This window comes from Coturnix japonica, chromosome 2 (genome assembly GCF_054131305.1).
Source record: "Coturnix japonica strain WE chromosome 2, WE-NBRP24, whole genome shotgun sequence".
Lineage (NCBI taxonomy): Eukaryota > Metazoa > Chordata > Aves > Galliformes > Phasianidae > Coturnix > Coturnix japonica.
Genome location: NC_140664.1, coordinates 61,201,510 through 61,218,592, shown reverse-complemented (window position 1 = coordinate 61,218,592; position 17,083 = coordinate 61,201,510). Strand labels below are relative to the sequence as shown.

The 17,083-nt window shown below is 38.7% G+C and overlaps 1 protein-coding gene across 5 annotated transcripts in view; it reads left to right on the top strand.

Moving 5' to 3' along the window:
• Positions 1-7,620, top strand: part of SUGCT (succinyl-CoA:glutarate-CoA transferase) — a 349,368-nt gene extending 341,748 nt beyond the window's left edge. For 3 of the 5 annotated variants that reach the window (XM_085537628.1, XM_085537627.1, XM_085537625.1), the window contains 2 exons: positions 5,662-5,723; positions 6,165-7,620. In XM_085537628.1, the coding sequence (XP_085393754.1) occupies positions 5,662-5,723; positions 6,165-6,374 (272 nt within the window). In that variant the 3' untranslated portion in view covers positions 6,375-7,620. Of the gene's footprint in view, positions 1-5,661; positions 5,801-6,164 lie in introns of those variants that run through there. The other 2 variants (XR_014942655.1, XM_085537631.1) reach the window with 1 other exon arrangement.
• The last annotated feature ends 9,463 nt before the right edge of the window (positions 7,621-17,083 follow it).

Here is a 17,083-nt window from a genome sequence, read left to right as displayed (position 1 = left end):
CTTGGTTGAATGGCAGCAGCAATTGTTGATTTTAGAATTGGAGCTGGATTTTTTAGAATTTTTATTCTTCTCTTTCCACCCTGCTGAGGAGCAAGGGCTGAAGAACCCCATTAATTCCTCAGAGACCTTTTACATTTGTGATCTGGTCAAGAAAGGATGAGGCATATACTCAGACAATACAAAACCCTTAAGTTAATAGCAAACCTTTCGTTTTACTGACTAAGGTATAAAAGCAAATAGGGATTTCTCCCAGTTAAAAATTTACACTTCAAGCCATGGAAGTAGGCAGGTTGCAAGTTTCTTTTCCTTAAGGTTTCTTTTTCAAGAAGAGGGAGTAGAAAAGAATCTGAGTCATTATTGTTTGTTTAAGAGGAGGGATGAATAAAGAGAAAGATGCCTGTGTATGAATTTGAAATTCTTGTATCTCACAATTTTAATCCTTTGTCATAATTTTGTGGAAATGGTTCATGCTGCAATGTTGAGTTTCCCAAATAAATTTAATTGTAGTATTTGATTTATGAAAAATATGTGTATGAAGTGATGTATGTAATCACTAAGAGAATGTAAAATGTGCCAGACTCGGTGGTATTTCAGTGCTCACTTAGTGCTTATAACTCAGTGACAGTGGTTTATGGTCTGGTTTGACAGCTGCTGCCATCAGTGCCCAATGCATGTGCGACTCTTCTGCTGTAGTGCATGTTGTTAAGAGAGCCACCATTGTGGTATTTTCATTGGCAACTTGCTGCTGCCATTCCATTAATTGCTATTCTCTTAGGATTTATGTTTGCAGTAGTAGTGGGGCTTGAGCAACCTTATTTTGCTGTGGAAATGCAAAGTTCCTGCTAATGCAGAGCTGTGCTTCATACAACCTACTTGAATGGATGAGGGAATCTAGGACTCCAAGTGAATTCTGTTTACTGGATATTGCTGCCGACTTAGTGATCCAGCAGACTCTTTGAATTTCTTGTGGAATGGCTTTATGTGTTCTAAGAATAAAAAATGAGAGAGAGTTATATGTTTACACAAATTGATGAAACATTAGTAAAACATTAAAGGGATGTTGAAATTGAAAGTTAAAGCTTGAAAGAAGTCCAGCTGTGCTGAAATAAGGAGGGCACACCAAGGCCCAAATGATCTTTTTAGTTCTGTCTTGAACTTATGTATTAATCTTTTATGCCTTTATAATATTTTTCAATATATTTCAAAATATTTTCAAGACCAGTGACTGTATGTTTGACATTACAAATTTGAGAAAGCCAGCAAATGAGCGAGAATCTGTTTTTGAGACATTAAAATGTAAAAAAGCTTTCACATTTTATGTTTAGGAGAAGAAGGGGATCTATGTATTGAGGAAATGACCTGTATATATGAGGAAGGAAGGTGGGAAAAAAGGAAAACAAAGAAGGATTTTTAGCCTGAAAGCGAAGTCCAGCTTCAATTGGTAGTATCATATTTTTGGTATATTTTGAAGGTTAATGTGAGGATTACATCCTTCATGATAGAGAATATGTGTCAGAAAGACTTTTATCTCCTTCTATTAAAATATGTGCCTGTAAAAACAGAAGGGATAATGAGGAATTGTCCATGCACATCTGTGGAAAACTCAGGGTGTATGTGCTGCAGAAGCTACACTGCATAAACTGTTCCTAGGATGAGATGAAATAGAAAAGAGGGAAAATGGGCCATCAAGTAGTGACTATGTCAAGTTGTGCTGATAACTCTTAATTTACGTAGCCTTACCATCTCTTCTTGTTATATTGTCTCCTGCCTGCCATTATCTGCTTGCCTCCTCTATTTCCTCTGAGCCACAGGCTGTGAGATTGCAGGTAGCAGCTGTCCCAGTGTTGCCAGCAGGTTGGGTTGAAGCATCCTTTGTCACCACTGCAGGGAGAATAGTTGTATGGAGTATGAAGAAACATCTAGGAAGTCCTGTTAAGACACTTATATTCTTGACACTTATAAGAAATGTTTAGTGACTGAGGATGCTTGAGGAAATATTTACTCGTGCTAACTGCTCATCAGATGCTTAAGTGCCATAGAATGGGGATGGCTACACATATTTTGATGCTGAGATTGCCTGCTTAGGCACAGACTTCAGGGTAGCATCTGGGGAGGGAAAAAGCAAAAACTGCAACTCTGACAAAATGCTGCAAAGTGCTTAGCACTGCTGTGGAGCAGGCAGAGTGGTGTGACCATCTGTAGCTCTCAGTTTTGTCCTGCTGCCATAGTATGGGGCATCTGCATGCAACGTTCAACCCTGCTCATATTACCTAGCAGTCACAGCCAGTTAGAGTGACACAATCAGCATGCTGCTTGCTTGCTTCTGCTCATTTTTTATTTTATTTGACTCTTTTATAAAGTTTTTTGGGGGGTTATTTTTTTGGCGTGCAGCAGCTGGGAGCAGAGTGACTTTAGCTAAAATGTGGTTTGAAAGGAAGCATGCTAGAAGGCTGGGCAGCACTCATGCATTCCAAAGTGCAGCCTTTGGAACGGCAGCACAGCAGTAAAAGGATGTGGTCCCCTGAAAAGAGGGCAGTGAGCTGAGCTGCTTACTGTCTGAATCTGTGGCCCTTGGTGAATCAGGCCTGGTATCTGAAGGTAACTTGGCATTTTTCTCATTTCAAAACAAAAGCAAATGCTGTACACTAAGATGTTATGAGTTGGATGGTGGGTTGTGTGGGAGACAAGGTCAGCCTCAGTGGAGCATCTTGCTTTCTGATCTCTTAGTTGGCTGTGGCCATAACACTGAGATCTGTGGCACAGATGTGAGGAAGAGGCTACCTCCTTGACCTGCTAGGGAGCTGTACTGATGGGGGCTGGAAAGACCCTGTAAGCTTGAGCTTAACTCACAGTGCTTCTTGCCTCTCTAGGGCTAAACCTCCACAATTAATTCTGTCCATCCTAATCTCACTAGTGGCATAGTAGCTATGAAACAGCAATAAAATTGCAGAGAAGCAAAATATGTTGGGCACTGCACTGACACTACTGTAAACAACACCAGGAAACTTCATTTAGAATAGTACATGCTTCTTTTAATAACTATGTTAAAGTTGAATTCAAGCTAGAACAGATGTATGGAAAGTTTAGCAAGGATATTAAAAGTTTGTGAAGCCTATCTTATGGGAAGGGACACCAAGAGATTGGCTTGTTTAGTTTAGCAAAATAAAGCTGAGAGGGGACTTGACAGTACTCTATAAATACATATAGGGCTAAATGCCAGAGAGGGGGAAAAAGCTTTTTAAGCCCAAGAGCAATATTTGCATAGGAACAAGTGGTTATAAACCTGGCAATGAATAGGTTCAAAACTGAGGGATAGAAACCGCCTGATTTCCAGTATAGTGAGGTCCTTAGAACGCTGTTCAGTAGGACAGTGCTTTTTGTGGACCTGAAGAGGGAATGTGCAGCATGCTGCCAGTGCCCACAGAGCCCCAGGCAGCAAGGCTGTGGCTTCCTTTGGGTCCTTTGTGTTGGTAGAGAGAAGGTCTTGGAGCTGGTGGTGGTGTCCAGCTCTGAGAAGAGCCTTCTGCTGAAAATAAAGACACTAGAGGTAAATTATGGCCATGTTAACAATGTCCTTGAAGGATCTGGGTAAATTTCTAGCACTCCTTGTGCCTGTGTATATAATCGTGTTGATGGCCATAAAGCCTAACTGGCACACCTCTGGGGCTTTCATATCTCTAAGATTTATCTGGTGAGAAAGGGATACAAAACTGGACTTCTAATCATGCAGTCTGAAGGAAGAAAAGTAGCTCTCCCAACTGGAAAAATAAGAAGTGTTTCAAAATTAGAGTACCGAGAAAAAGGACTTTTCATAACTTTAAATGGTTTCTTGCTGTTGCTAAAAATTCATACAACCTTTAAATTTGATCTTCGTGATTACACATTTCCTTTTATACTGTAGCTAGAATAGCACTATGATGCACATTTGACAGGTAAAGGAATGGAAACATCGCGGGTTTGGGGATCTGTAGGCTGGCACAGTGATACCAGGACTCCAGGCTCACAGTTTTCATCCTGGCATGCTGCCTGTCACACCTGCTTTATTTGGTTACATATTCCTTTCTGCACCTTTGGCCACTTGAGCTGAAACTTTCCAGGTATGATCCTCTATTTATCAGTGATATTTTAGGAACTCTTCTCTGGAACTTAACAAATACATACTTGCAGACTTGGTTTTGGACTTCTTCACTGCAAGAATGAGCTGAGAAGAAAAAGCTGATGGAGGCACAGAAGTAGCCTCCTAGGAATCAGATTGACACATAGTACTTTGGTAGCTTTGATTTGAGTCAGCTGTAACTCACTGAAATCTGTATGCTCTGTGCACAAAGGTACCTTCTGTTCTGAGCATTAAACTGCAAAAAGCATAGCTAAGCACAACCCTAAAAAGAGATAGATTATGGTGGTACCAGGGCAGTGATGTGTCAACTGTAGTCATTTTCCATGCTTTTTGATTACTTTTCCCTAATTGTTCTCCTAATGTGAAACAGAGAAAGGCAGGGCAAATTTCCTTGTTCTTAGGGTGCTACTGTTTTGCAAATAGAAAAGCAGCTCCACTGATGGACAGTAGTGGGAAAACTGTGTGTGGCACTTATACTGCTGCTCCAGAAATCACTGTTCAGACAGCATAAAAAACTTCTTCTGGTACTGACCTCTATCATTAACCTCCCTTCTCACTTGGTCCCCTACAGCCTGGTGTTAATGAAAAATAGTAAGGTTTTAAAATTCTTCATAGTTTGGGCTAAATTCTACTTTATGTTGTGATTAAGAAAGAACTGAAAAAGTTTATTTTAGTATTTTTAAATGAAAATTCTTATTTATTACTTACTTATTACTGTAACATTTCTGAAAAAAATATTAGTGTCTGATACGTTGGTTTAAATATGATTATTTAAAAAAATAAATTGACATTGACTTCTAAAATATCAAAACAAAGAAAAAAGCTTCAAGCAAAATTAGATTACATTATCTGGGGATAAAACTCATTTGAATGTTGGTATCAACTTTTAATTTATTCTTTTTTATTATTATTTTTTATTCTAGTAGGTAATAATGTCTATTATTTGTCTATTACTGCAGCTTGCTTGGCACTTCAGGTAATTTAGGAACATATTTATGACTGTATTTACATTACAGCTGACTCCTTGCTTTCTTGTGTATCTCTTTAAGTCATATTTTAGCTGTACTATACTTCACGGGTGGAGGGAGTTTGTTTGTTTATGATTTTAGGAGAAAACTATTTTGGCTTATAATCTCATTTGTACCAGGAAAAAAAAACAAAAACAAAACAAAACAAAACAAAAAAACCAAAAAAACCCCACAAATAAACAACAACAACAAAAAATCAACAAAATCACAGACTCCTCAAATTCTTTCTGATGTTATAAAATTCAGAAAATTGTATGTTGATAGGATACAAATATATCTAGTATCCTTTTTTGTAGTCATATTGGGTGCCTATGTCTGTTTTAAAGTACGTAAATGGCTACAGAAATCTGTTTTCAAGTACTAAGGCATTTTTTGTTTGTTTGATTTATATATATATATATTTATATGTGCATGTATGTATGTATATATATGAGAAAAGAAAATGAAATAGTTTCTGGATTAGCAGATTGCAAATACTTAGCAGCCTACATGAAATTATTTTCTGTATTGGTCCAGTTTCAGGTGGAATCAGAATCATGTGCTGTCTACTTTGGGAAACATCTGAAGTCAGGAATGAGGTAAATTTTGGAAGGATTATTCTGAGGATCCCCACACCTTCATCACTTCCATTTTCCCATTATGTAAGTAAACAGAAGCCAGCAGTCTCCAGGTCTGTCAACACAGCACCCTTCACAAGCCTTGAAATTAATCTTTAATAAAAATAAAAAGCTACTATGCAGGCACAACAAAATTTACTGTAAATGAGTCTTAAGTACATAGTTACATATCAGACCCAAATGGCTCCAAAAGAGTTGCTCCGGGCTATTGTGTAAGCAATACTCCTTTGAGAAATGTATAAATACATGTAATTCAGTACATAATACACATGTTAGAAAACTACCTAATTACATATTTTCCCAGGAGAATGAAAAGGCTCCAAAAGAGCTACTCCAGCCGCTCCAGTACACAATATGTGTTTTATAACCTTTCATGAATCTCTTCCATTCTTTTTCCTTTAGGAGGAAAAAAAGAAAGAAAGAAAGAAAGAAAGAAAGAAAGAAAGAAAGAAAGAAAGAAAGAAAGAAAGAAAGAAAGAAAGAAAGAAAGAAAGAAAGAAAGAAAGAAAGAAAGAAAGAAAGAAAGAAAGAAAGAAAGAAAGAAAGAAAGAAAGAAAGAAAGAAAGAAAGAAAGAAAGAAAGAAAGAAAGAAAGAAAGAAAGAGAAAATTAAATACAAAACACCTACTGTACATTTAATTTAGAGGACAAAACGCAATGCTGAAATAACATTAAAGGTGTGACACAAACAAAGAAAAGCCAGGAAATTGAGTGTAAAGGCTATTACTCCATCCTTAGGTCATGTCATTTGCCTCATGTTTATTCCATTGTTATGTAGTGGCAGATTTTAAATTCCATGAGTTAAAATAGGGTTGTGGCCTATCTACATGTATACAAGTACTTATACAAACAATACTGCTGAGATACTTGACTACTTCCTATGTAATTATTTTCAGGAGCACATAAGAGGGCTGCTCTGAAAGTAATGCCTCCTATTTTATTATGGTGGCCCACAACATCAGATGTTGGTGGCAGATAAGCAGGGGTTGAATCTTCCCACCCATGTTTCCATCACATTTTATTTCTGTGTAACAGATGGCAGCAGAGAGGCAATCTGACGAAATGTTGTCTGACGTGGAAGTGTGTATGAAGCAAAAATGGATAATGGAATTCTTCCTCGCAGAAATAGTGGCATCCATTCACATTTATTAATGTTTTCTGAATGTTTATGGAGATCAAACAGTGGATGAGTGCACAGTAAGGTGGTGGGTGGTGCATTTCAGCAGTGGTGACCTCCACTGATGCAAATTTTTGTGAGCAGAGGATGCAGGGTCTTGTTCATTGCTGGTGAAAATGCAGAGCTAATTGTGATGACTGTGTTGAAAAATAGCATTTAGTAGCTGAGAATTTGCTTTATCAAATAGTATCATAGTATCATAGTCTCGTGCGGGTTGGAAGGAACCTTAGAGATCATCGAGTCCAACCCCCTGGGATTCGAGCCTCCTGTGTAGCAGAGCGGCACTTCTACCACTTGCGCCACAGGGGGGAATCGAGCCCAGGGCCTCCGGTGTTGCAACGCGGCATTCCTACCACTTGCGCCACCGGGGCACAAGTTATTATTGTGTTTATTATTTGTATTTATTATTGTGTGGGGCACAAGTGTTATTGTGTTCCTTATATCTGTTGTAGTTTGCATGGAAATAAATAGGAGACATTACTTTCAGAGCAACCTACTTATTTACTTCATCTGTATAAGATATGTGAGTGCTATTAGTAAAAGTAATAGTAATTTTACTGTAGGTTAGCCCAAGCTGGCTGAGGTAGAAAGATATGAGTGCAGAAGAGAAATTAGTTTTCAACCTTGATAAAATATTCAGTATATTTTTCCTTTAATAAATAATTCTTTTTCTTCACTGGAATGGAACTATAGACTTTCAGAACAACTCTTACTCCCAATGGCAAGACAGAAATCTCTAGAAGCACTGAAGACTGGTGTGTTCATCTGGGATGTCGGACACTCAATTAATTTCTCATTAGCAGAGCAGAGAGGTTCCCAGAAGATAAGTTCTGAAAATCTTGCTTGAGAATGGCCAGGTGATCAGACCTGGCATGTGAAGTCTGTTGTTATATCTCTGCTCTGAATGAAGAAACACCACTTAGGCCAGGTTCTGTGTATCCTTCTGAGGTACTCCTCTGGGTGGGAATCTGTGGAGTGAGCTTCCGGTCCATACCAGGAAGACTCCTGTGGAGTCCAAAACTTACTCTTTTCCATGTGTCCTTGTAAGCAAACCAGCAAACTGGTAATGTTTTTTAATACCTATTTTACCCAAATGACCTCTGTCATCTCTACATTTTTCTCAGACTTTCTACTGCTTTACTGTAGTAGTGTTACATACATAACAGCTACAGAAAACGTTATCTCTGATATCTCTGTTTTTTAAGAAAACTTTTCAGAGTTTCACCACTGTGTCTTTTTTCCTAGTGGATCAAATAACAAAACTTTTTGTTCATGACATTGTATTTGTTTGGATGAGAAGATACGGTGACCAGAAAAAGGAAATTTTACTTCTTAGGGATCATAAAATTGTATGGGCTCTCTGGGGAATGAGCTGCTGTGTTAGAAAAACAATGCAGAAGGTAAGGTAGAAAAACACTTTAAAAACAGCTTAAAAAATAGCACAAAACAAAAACTCCCTGGAACCTTTTCCAGAGAGGGTACCTCTCTGGTACCCTTTCTGCTAGTCTGTTCTCCATCTGAAGCTTGGTTTAATGGTGTTTTCTAGGTGAGTGGTGCTGTTGCTTGCCTTTAGAATTGGAGATGCCTCTTGTATCTAAACAGCCTCAGAGCATGTCAGTTGTTTACGGGCTGGTTTGTCCTGGTTCCGTGACTAGTGGGGCAGAGGGATTTTACAAAGTCTGCACCTTGAGAGAAGGAAAACAGAGGATCCCAAAATAATGAAAAACAGCAGCAATGATCTGAGGAAGAACAAAGTAATTTTATCAAATATAGTATTGGAATGCAAGTTAACACACTATAATACAATATAATTAGATTTGAATCTAATAATCAAATATAATGAGAGAGTATCTGAAAGCTGTAGGCCTTACAGTAATACTGAAGTGATGCACACAGTCGGGACGGGCAGCAGTGAGGAGAGGCAAAGGAGAAGAGAGTGAGAAGAGCAATCAGGTGACCTTGCCAGTAGTTATATCTCCTCTCTGACCGCAAAGCCCCTGGGGAATGTAGTACTTCTTCTATTCCAGATGGGTACCTGTAACTGGAGCAGTAGCACTTTAACTCCCAGTGCTGTACATGATGTTATGATGTGGAATACCAGTAACCAGAAATCATAAAACCATGACAAAATAATTTGTTAAGCAGATAATAGGATTGCAGATGGTGGAGAAAGGAGCGCAAATAATGTCTCTTTCCCCCATCTTCCTTGAGGGATATCCAGTATTTTCATACTAGGTGACTTCATTTTTCTTGGCATAACCCAGGCTTTCTTTCAGGTTAGAGGAATGCTGGCCCACTTTTAGTCCTGGAAAGGTGACCATAAGAAAAAGAAGGAAAGTGTCCTTTGTGAAACATAGCAGCCTGGCATGAAGAGAAAATATGGTGATAGGTAACTTTGGGTGGTGCTTGCCACTCTGAAGTAACATCTTGCCAACAGTCTCTTAACCTGTGATATCCATAACCCTAAGGCCACTGAACTGCCCCATAGGCTGTCTGTCATCCTAATGATGGTGAGTAGGAGAACAGGATCTGGTGTGACCTTCCCAACTAAGGTCTTGCTCCTAGTGTATTGTTTACCATTTTCCTTTTGAAAAGAAGCCACTTCATTAGATCTGAATCTAAGCACTAGAAGAGTCCATTCCAGATACTTGTTTTGATATATATATTTCCCTTGAACTAGCAAGGGAATGTTACAGTCTGTAACCACCAATAGCAAATACACCGGGTGAGTCTGAGGTTTGGTCTTTGCCTGGATCTGGTTTTTTAATAATGAATTTATGTGCAGATGAAAACTAGATACTATCTTGGCAGCAGGCAATTTATAACCATAAGATTTTACTTTCATTTCCATAGTAACAGTCTAGGATGCACCTATAAATATACACATAGATATATATGAATTGGATTCTGATTTCAGCTCTGCCTATTGAGCCCCAGAATATCACATTCACTGATTCCAGCATCCTTATTCCATTGATGGATCGGGTAGCAGAAATCCTCATTTGTCTTCTAACTTCTTATAACATGAAAAAGAACACTGCAAGAATAAAAAAATTAGATTTTAGACCTGAAATTACACTAAGAGGAGTGTACAATTAGATGTTCAGGGATACAAGCACATTAGTATGAATGTGATGATTTCCTTGGACAAAAGGTCTAACCTAAACAAATAGAACAAGACGTTATTCAGAAGAAGTGCACCTCCTTGTGTTCTTATTAAAGTCGAGTATGACAGTCGGGATGCCAGCACCTACAGTTATTTTTGTTTGAGTGCAGTAATGAGATATATTGCTTCTGACACTGCCACAGACCATGGAACAACACCTTTTGTCAAATGGCTTGCACTCTTAGAGAGAAAAACCTAATTCATAACTTGTGGATCTTGAGTGGCTTAAAGAGAGCGGTGTGGAAGGTGAATTTAGACAAGTCACTCCTATAAATCATCAAAGCAGCAACATTGTTATGAAACATGATTGGGAACCACCAGGTTTCTTTGATGTCTCCATATGCCACAGAAACCAAGGAGCATGTTTATTTTGCAAAGAATTAGGCGTTCTCTGCATTTTTTAGGTTTTATTTTCCATCTTGCTGTCAAGCTTTCTTCACAGTTCCTCATAATTTCTCCCGCTGGCCCTTTTGATTTTCACAGTTTAGATTACAGGGCTAGAAGCTGGAGAAATTGCTACTCATGTTCTTTCATTTTTAAGACGCTGAAGAACAGCTTTGAAAGGGCAGAATCCTTGAAACTGTACCATCTGATAGGTGTCTGGCTGGCTTGAGCCACCTCAAAAGTATTAACTGTGTCCTGTGCAAACATTTGTCCTCTTGTCAAACCCTTCTAAATATCTTATTCCCTCCTTTATCTTTCTTAGATTATCCCAACTCTTTAATTCTTGGCTGCAATAGCTTAGATTTAGAAGAGAGCAGAAGGTTTCTTCCAGCCAGCCAGCCAGCAGGAGAATGGGACATCTTCTCACCTGGATTAAAGTAGTGCTGAAGCATTTGTACCAGTAACTGTAGCTGAACCACACAACTTCATTTTGGCAGAAGACTGAGTCTTCTCCAGCATAGTAAAACTCATGCACCTCTTTGAATCCAAATGCGTGTTAGCCTTGCAGTTTATTTTTTTCTTTTTGAGGTGAGAGCTTAAATTTTTGCTAAGAGGAATTATAGCCTGTGCATACTTTTGAGTGAGTATGATACCGTGTACCAAAACTTTGAAGAATTTACAAGAAATGTTTACTGTAACTTTAGTTCCCCATTAGTTCCAGTCATGCAATGGCTAATTTTTATTTTTTTTTTTTATTTTTTTTATTTTTTTATTTCTGTCCCTTTAAAAGCATTCTTCCTCCTGACTGCATTCCAAGGTAGGTGTGAGATAACTCACTAAATCACCATCTAATTTATAACTTTCACAGTCATTCTGTGAGTCATGGCTTTATTATTACAGAAATTCAACCCACAAACATTTTTTTTCCTTAAAGCTTCAGTTTGTTTGGTCCCAAAGAAAGCTTTGATGCCATGTTACCCAGCAAACACTTAAGGACCATGATTCCACGCAGGGCTTCAGCTCATGAACTCGATGCCTGACATTTAAAAAATTATTATTTATTTATTTTTATTCATCTTCTTTCCCTGATATTGCTTCATCATCCCCTTTCCCTTTTGTGTAGATGTAGCTTCTGTGTGTGCTGCTCTGTTGTTTGCAGCCCAAGCTTTTAGGGTCTCCTTGGAACTGAAGTGCCTCAACCCTATCCCCAAGCTGTGCTTTTTCTTTTAATCATTATTCATGCAGTATTCAACAGAGATAAATGGCATGAGCATGATCAGTAAGGGCACATTAGAAATTGCTACCTCCTCTTTTCTTCCTCCAGTCAAAAACAATGGTATTTGTAACCAGAGACAACCTTATGCAACACACAAACATCTCAAGTATGGTAAATGATTTCCAATTGTTCCATGTGTCTAAGTAATTCCTGGTCCCCCACTTCCGATATCTTTTGCAATTTTTATTAAAACATTTGCTTACTTTTTTTTACTACCGCCCGGATGTTTTTGTGTGAACTGTGGATGCTTTTTCTATCCTGAAATTTTTGCAGCCTAGTTAACAATCTACATGTAAGAATACATACTAAAATTGGGGATGGGATATATGAAAATTTGTATCTCAAAGAGAAAAAAAGCATATTTGTTCTATACATTTCCAGACAGCAAAACTGGGTGGGTTGTTGCATGGCAACAGTTTTCTGATCTTCAGTATTTTCTGGTTAGTGAAAATCTTTGAGCTTTGTTGAGCAAGTATGAGTCAAGCCATTGAGATATCATTTTTAAGACTTTGGCTGAATGTTTGCAGTCTGCTTGGAAGACTGTAGAGCATCTCTGGTGGGTCAGTTCACACTGAAGGCTTAGGTCTGGATCCATGTTTTTAGGAACTGAATTGATAAGTAACATTGGAGTCCTTGCTGTATTTGAGGCACCTGGAAGCAGTGTGTTTTTTGGAATAGGTCTTCATATCTCCTTGTTCCGCATTTGAAAACAAACAAACCACAAAAACAACAATCAGAAGCAACTGCAAGTACTATTCACTCTAAAGATTCTTAGACCATATATGAATGCTCTAATTCTCAATTGAAATTTGATGCATATACGCAATATTTTTCTCCCGATTCTTCATCTCACATCATATATTGCTTTTTTTCTTTGAGTCATCCACTCCAATTTAGAAATGGTGCATCAGAAATCTTATAAGGATAGGCTCATTTTCTTTCTAGTATAAGATAGATCCTTGGAGACCTGTCCCCTTTCTTGGGCACTTGACCTGAATTGCTTTTGATATATTCCTGACTCTACAGCACAGTGTGATGGCAATATCACTTTGGTATGTTTCAGCATCATGTGCTAAGCTCTATATTTTACTGCTTGTGGTTAACCCAATTGTTCCACGTGCTGAGCAGTTGTCATCAATCTTTCTGTCACATTCCACGTCTGTTGAAGTTTGGCCTTCAGAAGTGTTGCTTAGAGTACTGGAAGGAAAATGCCAGTGGTCACAATGTGGAAAGGCAGGATGAATAAAAGTCCCATTGAATGCATCAGTACTGTGGTATGTATAGGTAGTGCATGTGGAACAGAGGAGAAATCTGACTCTGGAAGCTTGAATAGTATTGCTGTAAGAAAATTTGCAGCCTATGTTTGCTGAGGAAGGTGAATGAAATGGGCTACACTCAAATGTTTAGAAGAAAGCTTTTTGACTGTTGGGAAGTCTCATTCTGGAAACCATTGACTATTACATAAGAGGTACCACTCCTGCCACTATTCTGCCAAAAAATTCTTCAAGCAAAAGTTTACAATAAGGGATCTGTGAAGCAGAGGAAAGAAAACCTCCAGGAACAGAATTATCTTTTATGGCCCAAACAGGTGTTGGTGATGGATTTCTCTGGTTGCCTCATTGATAAGATACTGAAGAGTCAGGGCATTTTGTGCAGAAATGTCAGCATGATGAGTGAAAACACGTCACCAAGTCTGCAGATCCTGAAATGAGAAAATGCCAAAAGAAACATGCAGGTTTTAGTTCCTCAGTTGTTATCATGAGAGATCACAGTCCTATAGAACAGTAAAGCAATGCTGCTTTTTAAAAACAAGCCACAATTTAAGTGATCAGAGACAAGAGGTTTGAGTTGTTGCAGTTTTGTTGCTGTTTTTTGTTGTTGTTGTTGTTGTTGTTTGTTTGCTTGTTTGTTGCCTTTTTAAAGTGACTAATTAACCCTTGGCATTATACCATTATACACCTTTGGGAATCCAGTGTGATGCACATCCATGGAATCTGATTTTTTTCAGAAGGTGTTGAACACTTCCCCCTCTTCCACTGAAGCCATACCTTGGGTTGTGTAAAAGGAACAGAAGGTCTGTGGGGATTTCCTCTGAAGCTAGTATGCAAACAGCAGTCAGAGGACTCCAGCTCTTAAAAGTATAGAGAACCTTAAATAGATGGGCTGGGATAACTGGGAGGGAAAGAGACATCTGTTGAGTTGTTGAAAAGACATATGCTCCTAGCACTTCCTTTGTCGTGCATTTTGGAAATCTTTTCTCTCTGAGTTTATTGCTAATATTTAATTTAAAACCAGATTTGGATTGTTGACAAAATTATGACTTGTAAACGGACACTTCCCCCTGACTCCTTCCCTTCCCCTTGCCCCCCCCCCCACCACAGTCCAACCTGAACCTCCTGCTGCTCCCAGCCATGGTCTGGGAGAAGCGGAGGCCTCACCCAGGACTTGGACTTGCCTGGCAGGGTCGTGCAAGCCAATTGATGGGATAAAGTGGCCTGAAAGCTGGCAGCTCTGTGCTCCTACTGCTGCCCTCCAGGCTGGTCATCATGTTTGCAATGAATGGAAAACGTGACTTTATTTGTGTGTGTGTGTTTGTGTTTGAGCACTTAATGACATTTCAAGGCATCCGACAAAAGTCTGATTCCTTGGATTGGTTTTGTCAAATAATAAAATGACTTGACATAAGTATAATTGAAAGCAGATGTGGAAATATGGAATTTTAGCAGTCACTCTACCCCCCCTTCTCCCCTTTCCTCTTAGCTTTCATTCATGCCAGAAATATTTTCATTTTTGTTTCCTACTTCCTCTCCACAGAACAAAGCCTAGGGAGGATGAGTTCTGGGGCAGAGAACCAAAGGGTATTTGTTTCACATTTTCTCATCTCCTTGTGAAGTTTCCACCTTTTCTGAGTTCATTTTCCATTATGAAGGATTTTCAGCTACATCTCCTCCTTTCCACTATTTTTGAACTTATCCTCTAGATGAACTTTGTTATATAATCATTTCTGTCTACGGTGGCTGTTTACAGCTATTACACAGATCTGAAGCTGTAGGTAATGCGCTGGGCTCTGTGGAGCAGACGTTATGTTTTTTGTCTTTTCCCTTTGGTTGGATTGAATAAATGTTAAGCAGAAGAAATAGTAGAGATGAAGGCTTGAACACATATCTAAACACAACTGTAGACAAAAGGCTGAAGGGCTGTTTCCCAGAGTTTCACTCTGTAAAATATGGTGTCATTACAGCCAGCTCTACAGGCTGAAGAGAACAGGATAAAAACAACTGATAATACTTTTGCTATTATCACTGGTACTTAAATGGCAGAGATGAGATTTTCAGTGGAACAATGCTTCCCAATATGTTGAATCAGTGGAACTGGAAAAATTAAGGGCTCAGACTTGCAACAACGATAACTTAACATTTATTTTCTTAAATCTTCAGCCATACCAGTGTCAAATTATCATTGCTAACACTGCTTTGGAAAGAAACAAGTATTATGAGGAAAAAAAAAACAAACAAAAAACAAAAAACAAAAAAACAAAAAAAACCAAGAAAGAAAGAAAAAAAGAAACAAAGCTATTATCTGCTTTGATTTCATTGTCTTTTTGAAGAGTGTTGTGTGTTTCAAAGAAGTCAGGTACTCTGTTTCCATTCCATTGGGAGCCAAACATAGTATCCTGTCAAAATACCAGCCTAAAGTTTTAACTGAGATTTTTCAGCCACAAGAAGTTTGTTTGTTTGTTTTCCCTATGACTTCCAAGTCTTTTGACCATTACAAAAATTTTTAAGGGAGCTCTGGAAATCTTTGTTATTTATGGTTCTGTAATTTGCATGCAAATAGGTGGATACTTATTGAAGGAGTGCCTTACTGCCACTTCTGATGTAGAAGGTGCAAGCACACAAAGTACTGCTGTCTGAGCTTGTCCTTTCTCACAATCCAGTCAATCCCACTTGAGTCTCAAATCAACCAGAAATGAAGGTTCACTCTCTCAGCTGCCTGTGATACCACTGATTCTGTGCTACAGTGCGTCTGGCCTTCAGCTCTGAGAGGGCTGGGCTATGTGGTGAGATGGACTCCAGTCTGTTTTTTTCTTCTAGATACTAGTTCTATGGTTTCTTAGAGTAGGCAAACCTAGTTTCCAAGAGTGCTGAGCTTGCAGAGCTCCAGATGCAGGCACCAGATAATTCAAAAGTCTTTAGAAATTAGACCCCATTTTTGAGTTGTATCAGTAAAACAATGGTCTATTTAAAAGCAGTATGTGTGTGGGGCAGTGTAGTCTCCATAGAGAGCTGGAAGCAAAAGCATGCTTAGTAAGTGTAACCAGGTGCTCAATTCAGTGTACTCATTTCAAGAAAGGAGGAATTTCGTAGAATCATAGAATCACCAAGGTTGGAAAAGACCCACAAGATCATCCAGTCCAACCATCCGCCTATCACCAATAGTTCTTACTAAACCATGTCCCTCAACACAATGTCCAGACATTCCTTGAACACCTCCAGGGTCGGTGACTCCACCACGTCCCTGGGCAGCCCATTCCACTGCCTGACCACTCATCCATTCCTAACATCCAGCCTGAACCTCCCCTGGAGTAGCTTGAATCCATTCATACTGGTCCTACATCTTGCATATTTTAAAAGAACAGCATGATTCTATGCTGTGTTCACTATTTTGTTTTTAATTAGTAGTAATATATTAGAATAGAAATAAAAACTTCTGACCTACCAGATTTATTGCTGTCAATTCAAGTAGGTTGCAGACTTTCCTTTCTGGAGCTAGTAGTGCTAAACAGGAAGATCTTATTCATATTTCTTCAGGATATTTTAATTAGATAAGTAAATACTTATAAAGCTAAAAATTACTCTTACCTGTATAACCACAGTTCATTTGGGGATTAGCCAGGAGAAACAACAGTTTAAAGCATCCATCTCTGATTCATCTACCAAGTATGTTGGTAAAGCCATCCATTTGTTGTGAAATTCTTCTGGTTACATGCTTCAGTTTGTACATGCAGTTTCTTCATCTGCGCACACACTTATCAGATTTGTGTGGACAAAACAGATGTCTGCACAGTCTTTATGGAGAGTTCATCTGCATGTTTTCCTTACTGCTATGATCAAAATGTCAAGATTGTCAATCAACTTTTCACTTGTACACACTGTTCCAGGGTTTGACAACATTATCAGTGGGGGCATTTAACCATCTGCACCTTCATGTTTTGTTTTCTGTAGGCTTCTGTGTTGTGTAGCCCTTAGGTACATCTTCTTCAGTGCACATCTGTTAAATATGTAAAAGTCAAGTATGTGGCCAAGTTCTCTACACTGT